Source organism: Catharus ustulatus, chromosome 23 (genome assembly GCF_009819885.2).
Source record: "Catharus ustulatus isolate bCatUst1 chromosome 23, bCatUst1.pri.v2, whole genome shotgun sequence".
NCBI lineage: Eukaryota > Metazoa > Chordata > Aves > Passeriformes > Turdidae > Catharus > Catharus ustulatus.
Window position 1 is genome coordinate 2,259,370 of NC_046243.1, and position 9,877 is coordinate 2,269,246.

The following is a 9,877-nucleotide window of genomic DNA, read 5'->3' on the forward strand; positions in this document are numbered from 1 at the left end:
AATCTGCCTGACATGTCCTGCCCGGCTCCCTGGGGACGGGGTGTGTCCGCCCGGCCGCCCACTCCGGAGCTCGGCAGTGCGTGTCTCCCTACCCTGGCGTGACCCGCACCCCGCCTCCCGCCCCGTGGAGCGGAGCTGGACCGCGGCCAGGCCCCGGGCAGCGGGGTCCGGAGCCGGGCACTGCTCGTCTGACTCGTGGTGACATTAAATGTCACCGGTTCCGAGCGGGACTAATGCCCTCCCCCCGCCCTTACTCTGAGTCACTTGGCAGGAACAAAGTGTTTCAAGCACAGATCTTGGCGCAGGGTCTGACCCAGCGCCAAAATAAAGTCAGGGCTGGAGCGCTGATGGGAGTGAACCAGCGTTTGCCGTTCGTCATTTATTTGGCCAGGATTAGACCCCTCAGCGCTGAAACCGGTACCGGGGCCAGCGGCGAGTACCAAACCAGCACTCAATAACCGACTGTAGTAGGGAGGCGGTGGCTGCCCTCGTGTTGCCCCTGCGGAACACACAGGCCATTGCCCGCTGGGGCAGAGGAACCGGTTCTGCCCGGTGCTCGGCAGCCGCCGAGGCACCGAGGCTGTACGGAGCGGCCGCGCTCCCACCCGTCCCGGCCGTGCAGGGCTCCGGGAACGCGGGTGGAAGAACAGAACCCCACGGAGTCGAGTCGAGTCGGGTCGGATCAGAGGCACGGTGAGCACCGGCCGGCAGCCGGGACCCGACCGGGGGGGCGCTGGCCGGGACCCCGCCACCCACGTGGGCACCGCCGGGCGCTGTTCGTCACTTCCGGGGCGGGGCGATTCACCGGAAGTGGGTGTTGCCCTCTAAGCGTTGCTTGGCAACGGCGCCGCAGCGCAGCCATGGCGGACGACGACTTGCCCATCGTCTCCTTCGGGAGTCTCATGACCGAGGGGACAACCCTGAGCCGGCGCGGCCAGCACGACAAGGCTCTGGGTTGCTTCAATGACGTGAGGGCGCCGCGGCCCACGGCGGGAGGGGCCTCAGGGGGGGCCGCCGCGACGGGACGCGGTTCCATTTAGGCGGGGGAAGAGGCAGCGGGGGGACCCGCGGCAAGAGGGAGAGGCACGGAGGGATTTGTCCCCAGGAGGTCTTGGCACGAGGGGTGACCCAGATGGGGCAGTTCAGGGACAGGGCAGCGCCTGCAGCACAGAGAACCTGTGAATAGTAAGAGAAAACTCTTCAGTAAAGTCCATGTAGTTATGTCCTCGTCCATCATCAAGTTCCCTGTGGGAACTGTGGCATCAAATACCTGCACCTGTGTATTCGTGGTGTTGAGCCAGCCCAGGTGACATATCCATGTGTGGTGACATGTGCAGCACTGGTGACGTGTCCATGTCTGTGGTTCCAGGCACTGAAGCTGAGAGCAGGAGACAAGCACTGCCTCATCACCCGCTCCAAGTGTTTTCTGAAACTTGGAGACACAGAAAACTCCTTGAAAGATGCTGAAGCCTCACTCCAAGTTGACGAAACGTTCTATGAGGTAACCAGCTGAAGGGGTAGGAGAGGAGTGACCAAGGGCTGGCCTGGATCTGTGAGACCCTGCAGGGTCTGAGGCAGAGCTGTGAGGAAAGAGCTCACTCCAAACACTCCTGAGATTTCTGTGGCTCTCAGAGCTGTTGAGGTGCTCAGGCACCTCCAGGTTTGGTGTTTAATACATGCAAGTTGTTACAGCCCTGGGCTCTCACATATGCCTGACAGGAGTTACTTGAGATCCATCAAAGTTTTCCCTCATTTTATTAATTTCTTCCCCCAAATGTCCTTTTAGGGGCTTTACCAAAAAGCAGAGACGCTGTACACCATGGGTGACTTTGAGTTTGCGCTGGTGTTTTACCACCGAGGCCGAAGGCTCCGCCCCGACCTGCACAAGTTCCAGCTGGGCATCAACAAGGCTGAGGAGGCAATTGTCAACTGCATTGGGAGTAAGAAGTGTCACTTCCTGGCCCCCATGAGCCTGGACAATGCTGTTCAGGGCATAGCTGATGGCAAATCAGCTCTGCAAGTGACCCAAGAGCCCCACACCAAAGCTTGTCTGCTTCTGGGTCCCTGTTATTTGTGGCAGATAAATCCAGAAGCACAGGGAACAAAGAGCCAATCCTGCTCTTTTTTTTCTTTCATTCTTTCTTTCTCTCCTGAATGCCTGTTCATGCAGAGTGTCTGACCCCTTTAGTTCTGTAGGTAAATCCTGACACTCCTGTTTCCAAAATCAGCATGGAAACTTTCCAGAGAACACAGACCAGCTCATCTCATCAGTGACTTGCTTGTGGCCTCCCAGTACATGAAGGAGCTGACAAGAAAGCTGGAGACACTATTTACAAGGGCCTGGAGTGCCAGGACAAGGGGGAATGGCTTCCCACTGCCAGAGGGCAGGGTTGGATGGGATATGGAGGAGAAATTCTTCCCTGTGAGGGTGAGGAGGCTGTGGCACAAGTTGTCCAGAGAAGCTGTGGTTGCTCCATCCCTGGAAGTGTCCAAGGTCAGATTGGATGGGGCTTGGAGTACCCTGGGGTACTGGCAGGTGTCCCTGCCCATGGAAGGTGGAATTCCATGGCATGGAACTGGATGAGCTCTAAAGTCCCTTCCAATCTAAACCATTCAGTCATTCCATGATTCTATGATCTGTCTCCAGCACTACTTACAGAATCCATTTTGAGACCTTTATCCCTGTATTCAAAGCTTGGAGTGAAATGTGCCATGCTACCTCAGACTGGCCTCCTGAAATCCTGACTCTCCTCCAATTCTCATTGCAAAAGAGCAGTGAAACTGTTGACTCTTGTTACAAGCTCTGCTTTCACCATTCCTGGCTCAGATCACCGAGCAGGTTCTGTAGAGACAGGAAAGGCCAAGGACCTCATGGGCTTCAAAACAAACAGAAAACTCATCCCTTTTCCCTCAGTTTTTCTCTCAGCCCTGACAGCAGGCATGGACAGGACATGTCCCACTGCGGGGCACAGACACACCTCACCTGGGGCTGCCACCTGTGACACGTGAGTGCAGCACCCATGCAGGGCTCCTCTGGGGCTGCCAAACCTGCATGGTGGGTTGGAGCAGCTCTGCTCCCAGAGCCTGGCCCTGCCCAGCACCTGGCACACCCCACTCACACCCTACACACATTCCCAGCTAGGCCAGGGCCTCCCTCTCCCAAAATTTCAAAACTTCAGCCCTCCCCCAGTGCCAGGGATTAACACGTGCCAGTGGCACCAGAGCCTGCAGCGCTTTCATATGGGATAGTTATTTAAAAAAAAACAGGGAAGGTTTCCAGATCTGGCTTGCTTTCCTCCATTCCTGCTGCTTCCTGAGCTTAGCACAATACTCAGATATCATCACAGCTCCAGGTGAAATCTTCCCAGCCAAGAGCTCTTTTGGACCCCCTAGGCTGCAGGCACAAGAATGGATTAAAAAACTATAAATCTCTTATTTTAAGTCTGTCAATAGCTCTGAGATACAGGGAAGCATGGAAACACGTCAGCATGGATCTGGATGTTTGAACAGTTGGGAAATGCACACACATTAACTGGGTACATCCCCAAACTGCTTCCCTGACTCTGCTTCACTTGGATGGATGGGAACATCTGCTGCTGTGACCTCCCTGTGTTTGTGCTGCTGGTCTGGGCCCCATGGCTGCACAGAAGGGAATTCTGCAGCAGCCTTGGGAGCTCTGTCTTTCCTTCCCTCACACCAAACAAAGAGCTGTTCCTCATCTTCCCTCCCAGGGTGCACACAGATGGTACTGGGGGTCAAGTGAAAACACAATGGGCTTTTTGCCCCAATTGGTGCACAAACCTTTAAAATACCTTTTCTTCATTTTATGCTCCAGCTGTGATCCCCCAGAAGAACCTGTATCCTTCTCCTTCAGTTTCCATGCAGGATGCCTGCTGTCTCTAAGAATATTGCAACAGGGGCCCCTTGGTGCCATGTGAATTAAAATCCCAAGAGGAGCTGGTGGATGAGCTGCATGCCCTGCTCCTAGAACACACCAACATCTATTCCATGGGAAAGAATTAGAAAAGCTTTGGTTGAAACCGAATGTTTTGGGCTTGGCACATTTATGGGCATTTTACTGACAACACCCTGCATGGCAGCTGTGCAGCACTAACACAGACTCCTCTGTGTCTGCAGATCCATCCTCACTGAAGCTGGAGAGCAAGGAGGAGCTGTGCTTTGTGAGCAGGCAGGCAGAGGTACAGCACGGGGCTCTGGCTGAAGAAGCTTCTAGAGTTGTTGTAATGCTGAAATGGGAACCAGAGGAGGGACAGTCCCCACAGGGACATGGCTGTGGGGGCAGTGGGCTGCTGAAGGGCCTCTTGAGCACTAAAACACTCTGGCTTGTCATGAGAGTGTTTGTCACCTGCTTCTAATGCAGCTCTGGCTGAAGCCACCCAGAATTTAAAGGGGAAGGCAGAGGGGCAGGAAGAGCCACCACGAAGGAACAAAATCTGGAATTTCTCCAGCCCATATCTGGGGGTGTTGCCAATTACCCATCTGAAGCTAATGAGTAACAGCCCAGAAGCTGAGGATGGTACAGGTAGCTCCAATATTGATTTTGGGTCTAGCTGATGTTTAAGGGTCACAGTTTTGATAATGGACATTTTCTTTATTGCTTCACTTTTGGGTGCTCCATTGCAGTAGTGTCTTGTTCCTCTAAGAGGCCAGAACTAGTTCTTACCCTTTCTCTAACACCCTTGTGGTCCTCAGGGAGCACAATTGGCTGCAGAATTTCAGTTGCTCATGGCCAAAGCAGCTGGTGAGACACTGACTTTTTGCTTTTATTTAAAAAACAAGCTGTCTTATATGGAGTATAAACAGAATTCTGCTCATTCCAGTGTTCCCCACTGATTTTCCCCAACCCCTTTTGCTATTTTCTAGCTGCAGAGCAAAAAAGACAGCCAGAAACAGCAAAACAAAGCAAAGGATCAAAAGGATAAAAAGCAGATGAAGAAGAAGAGTCCAAAAACAGAGCAACAGCTTCTGGGAGAGCTTTATGCTGACAAGACATTCCTGGAGAAGTTGCTCAAGGATGAAGGTGTTTCTCTTTCCCAGCAGATTCTATTTTTCTTTCATCTCTTTTTTATTCTTCTTTATTTATTTTCCTTTTTTATATCCCTGTGACTCCTCGTTGTACCAGAGCTCACGTAGCACATGGAGCTGGCAGTGGTGGGGTGTGGCAGGAGTCTGCTCATGGGGCTGTGACTTCTCTCTGGGTTTGTTGTGAATGCTGTTAAGGTCAAGATGCAGGAATTGGAGAAGTATCTTATTTTAGAAGAAGGCACAAAGATGATTTTCCTTTACTCATGTTTCTTTTGCACCCAGAAATAGAGAAGTGATTAAGATTTGGTTTGCTCCCAGGTTTTGCAATGTTGCCAGCATTAATTGCACGTGTGGGCGGTCTGGTTTGCAGGCAGGTAAAAGCCCTCTCAGTTTCCATCTGCCAACCTGATCCACAGCACTGTTCAAAGTGCCCTGTCAATACAGATGTGCCATACAGATGTTGTGTCCCAGAGGACAGGTGCTCAGCACAGCTGGCCCCACTTATTGGGCCCCATCTTGGCTCTGATCAGCAGAGAATGCTGCAGATATGAGGCTGGAACACCAGCTCAGCTCACTGAACCACACAGGATGGGTAACAGAGTTTATTGTCACCTCCCCCATCACCTCAGCTCTGAGGAGCATGGGACACTTCCATTTCCAGGACTGTCAGAACAGAAAAACGTTCCCCATCAATTCCCCACTGAGCTGCAGCTCAGGTCTGTCGATTCTCACCAGGGTTCTACCTTATTTTATTTCCAGACTTGATGCAGAGCAGCACAAGGCAGGGGATCAAAGTCAAGGACCTGGTTTTGGATGGCATCTCGTACCTGAACCGCCGGCGGGACTTCTGGCAGCAGCAGAAGCCGATTTACGCGCGGGTGTACGAGCGCAAGGTCCTGCGGCAGGAGCGGAAGCACGACAAGAAACAGAAACCAGCTGACATCAGAAGATACATCGAGAAGAATATGGAGGATATTGAGCTGAGTAGGTTTCTGGCTGGAAGCTGAGTGCCTCCCACTGCTGTGGGGAGCTCTGACTATTCCCAAGCTTTGTCTGAGGGTTTGCCACTTCACCAGGTCTCACTTCCCGAGTATCCCAAGATGGTCTGGGTTGGAAGGGACCTTGAAGTTCATCCCATTCCACCCCCTCATCATGGGCTGAGACACCTTCCACTATGCCTGGTTGCTCCAAACCCCATCCAACCTGGTCTGGAACACTTCCAGGGGTGGGGAATTCCCAACTTCTCGATGTCTCTGTGTCACAACCCAGTGTCAAACTCTGCTCCCTGTCCCCAGTGCTGGCCAGAGGTTCTGCTGAACAAAGCTGCAGGAAAGCTGAACGTTTGCTGAAAAAGATACAAATGTGGTCAGAGGAGGAGGTTCCCAACAAGAATGAATTGATAGGGAACCTCCACAGCCTCATTGGGAATGCACAGTTGGCAATGGGACAGATGGAGGCAGCTTTGCGTAGCCATAAGATGGATCTGGATTGTGCCAGGCAGAAGTAAGTTCTGGGAAGTTCAGGTGGGTGGGAAAAGGGGAAAGTGTCTCTGTGGGGGTGTTTTAGTGTTAGGTAATGTAATTCTCACCCAGGGGGTTTGACAGGATTACACATTCTGCCCAAGTATTAGGGTGTGTGGTGACTTTTTATCTTCATTATTTCAAAATAAGGAGCCTGAAGCAGATTTTAAAGGACCCACAGCACAGGGCACATCAAAACCTCTGCTGCAGCAAAGCAAAAGGACACAAGTCCCAGTCTCAGCACTCGAATATTAAGTAGGCACTTTTCTCAGGAAAGATCAGGCTTGAAATTGCACCAGTTTTCTGCTACATTTTGTCTCAAACTCCCTTTCATAGAGACCATTAAGCATGGCTTGAAATAAAGGTCCCTTCCAGGTGCACTTACCTGTCTGCACCAGACACATCCCACGGCTCTTCCAGCTGAACCACAGTGGAGCAAAATGTAATCTTAGATTTAGCAAGAGTTTGCAAAGCACACTAGAAATCATGGAACAAACATTTGGGACTGATGTTTGGCAGTAGTGCACTGAGCTTTTAAAATCAGTGGTTATTTCTCATTTTCAAAAATCCTTTTGGAAATGCATGTTGGTTTAGGAAAAGGCTGCCTCTCTCCTGGTAGACCCACTCCCCGAGAAGGCCGGGTGAAGGCAGGAATTAGCGGGAGAGGGGAGGGAGGAGATGCCCGGGGTTGGGATCCTTGAATGGGTTCAGGGCCGGCGGTGACGGGCGGGCCGCGCCCTCTGCCGGCTGCGCCTGGAGACGCCGCTAATGACTCATTAATGACTCATTAATTAATGACTCGTGTTAATGACCCCGAGATGGGGGTTTGGACCCATCCAAACCAGTCTGTGATTCCATGACTCCCATCGCATTTATTTGCTCCTCGCATAGGCTTTTCTGTCTCCAAGGTAAGGCTAGGCAAAGCGGCTTCTGAAGATGAGAATGAGAATAATTGAGAAAAAAATTAAAGCCCATAAGGTCTGTTATTACAGAAAGAGCTGCCTGTAGCATGGAGCAAAGCTCGGTCCAAACACAGCACCAGGGCTGGTGTGAGGAGCCTGCAGGCACCTTTTTGGGTCTTTGCTTTGAAAGACAGAAATCATCCATGAGTGTCAGGGACACAGAGGGAAACAGAGGCAAAGAAAAGTGGAAAGACTTTCCCAAGGGCTGCAGGGTTTGCACAAAAATTAATAATAATCAAAGGCAAAGCTAAACCATTTATCCTGTGTCTCATGGGGTCAGCCAGAGCTGTAGATAAAATAAAAAATTAAGCTTGATTTCACGACTTTCAACCTCACCTGGGCCCTTCCCAACGCTTCTCTGAGGGCATGGGGAGCACCAAAGGGACCGTGAGGCTGAAGAAAGCCAGAGTGAGTGAGGAACAGGAGGATGTCAGTGCCACAATCCGTTTGTCTCCCTGTCTCAGCGCTCTGACAGACGCCGTGTCCCGGGCCCTGGACAACATCGGCCACGTGTACGCCCGGATCGGCAAGTTCCAGCAGGCCATCAACACGTATGTACAGCCCAGCAGCAAAGGCAGCAGGGGTGGAGTGACTCAGGTCATGGTTTTTCAGCTGTGTGTTCTCAGTGTAGCCAGACCTGCGGGCATTTTCACACCTGAGCCCTTTGCTGTCAAATCAGTGGTTGAGTTGTATCTATACCCAGTGAGAGTTGGTAAAAGTATGTCTGTCTTACTCTGCTTGAAGCTGGGAGGAGAAGATTCCACTGGCTCAATCCAGCCTGGAGAAGGCCTGGCTGTTTCATGAAATTGGGCGGTGCTATCTTGAGCTGGATAAAGCTGAAGAAGCCCAACAATATGGGCAGAAGTCCCTGAAGTCAGCAGATGAAGAGGGAGATGTGGAGTGGCAGCTCCACGCCACCGTGCTGGTGGCACAGGCACAAGGTAAAGGTGTGGGTTTTGCTCTCAGGGTGGAATAACTGGTCTGAAAACATCTCTAGGATTTAACAGCCAAAGCAGCTGCTCAGATCAAGACTGGCTTGGTTACTTCTTGCTGTTCTCCTGATCCTGGGCTAAACCAGCTGATATCCTTGTCTGTTCCAGTGAAATTGAGAGATTACCGCTCTGCAATCCTGAATTTTGAAAGGGCTCTGGAGAAGGCAAAGCTTGTGCCCAGTGAAGCTGCTCAAAATGGCATCATTGCGGTAAGGGGGCTGCTGAGGGGAGGAGGAGCTCTGGGCAGCCTCTGTGAGCAGCTGAAATCCCAGCTGGGCTGCTCCAGCCGGTAATGCCATAGAAATGCAGTTTTACACTAGGAAGGATAGCAGAGAGCAAAAGAGATCAGGGAAATGTTGGGTATGTAACTGCATTTCTGGGGCTCTAATTAAGAACTTCATCCCTTTCAGGCCTTGGACAGTGTGAGCAAAAGCTTCATTGCAGAGCTGGAAAAAAAGCCACAAGAAGGTATTTGTTCACACCTCTGCACCTAGAAATGGGAAAAAACCCCACTCTCCTGTTGTGCACATCAGCAGCACCTTAGAATTCCCACAGCATCCATCTCCTTGCAAGTATTGAATTAAAATCGTGGTGGGAGTCCAGCATTGCTTCAGCTGCACTCCCAGGTCCGGCCGTGCCCGGCTTAGAGCGGGAGATGGCAGCGCTCCCCGCGTGTCCCCTGCGGGCTGGCCCGGTGTCACTCACACCCCTGGGCTTCCATGGGAGGGTCCTGGCAGGGCGCTGTGCCCGCAGCCACCGGGGCTGCTCCCCAGGACCCAGACGGGAGTGAGAGATTCCTGGTGAGGGTAAGGGACCCCGGGGGCTTTTCTTGTGCCCAGCTGCTGAGTTCTAGGACTTAAGTTTTCTTTTCCCTTCCCAGATCGCCCCTCCAGTGAAAACGTTAAATTCATCCCTGTGAATCTAGAGGAGAAGGAGGAAGGGGAACAACACGCGGGGAATTAAGATGAAAAGCAGTAAGAGGAAGCCAGAAACGGTACATAAGCAGACGGCAGCAATACATAAGCAGACGGAAACGTTAAAGAAGGGGAAACGGACGAAGAAATAATGGAGAGCAGGGGGAAAAAATAGAACCTAGGCGGGAAGATGAAATAAATATTGAGCAAGCGTCATACCCAGCACTGGAGCGGTGTGTCCCTAGCAGGGAAGGAGCTGGTCTGTTCGGAGCCGCTGTCCGCACAGGACTGTCCCGGCAGCATCCCCGGGACCGGCTGCTCCGCGGCCGGGCGGGGCTGAGCCCCGGGGCCCCCCCGCCGGCCCGGGGAGGGCTCGGCCCGGCCCTCGGGGGCGGGCTGGCCCCGGGGCTATGAAAGGAGCCGCGGGCGCTCCCGCCCCAGAG

General features: G+C 52.5%; 1 protein-coding gene and 1 long non-coding RNA gene across 2 annotated transcripts; one reads left to right on the top strand and one right to left on the bottom strand.

The window, feature by feature from the left end:
• Positions 1-702: 702 nt before the first annotated feature.
• Positions 703-9,652, top strand: ODAD4 (outer dynein arm docking complex subunit 4). Its single transcript, XM_033079055.1, has 12 exons — positions 703-968; positions 1,370-1,501; positions 1,787-1,940; positions 4,138-4,199; positions 4,885-5,041; positions 5,806-6,030; positions 6,342-6,549; positions 7,993-8,079; positions 8,273-8,469; positions 8,629-8,729; positions 8,931-8,988; positions 9,401-9,652. The coding sequence occupies exons 1-12, from the start codon at positions 861-863 to the stop codon at positions 9,481-9,483; spliced, it is 1,572 nt and encodes a 523-aa protein (XP_032934946.1). The 5' UTR covers positions 703-860; the 3' UTR covers positions 9,484-9,652.
• Positions 8,908-9,757, bottom strand: LOC117006534. The gene is made up of 2 exons (XR_004420000.1): positions 9,654-9,757; positions 8,908-8,966 (listed from the first exon to the last, which is right to left on the bottom strand). It is a non-coding gene; the product is annotated as an uncharacterized LOC117006534 (long non-coding RNA).
• Between the last annotated feature and the right edge of the window lie 120 nt (positions 9,758-9,877).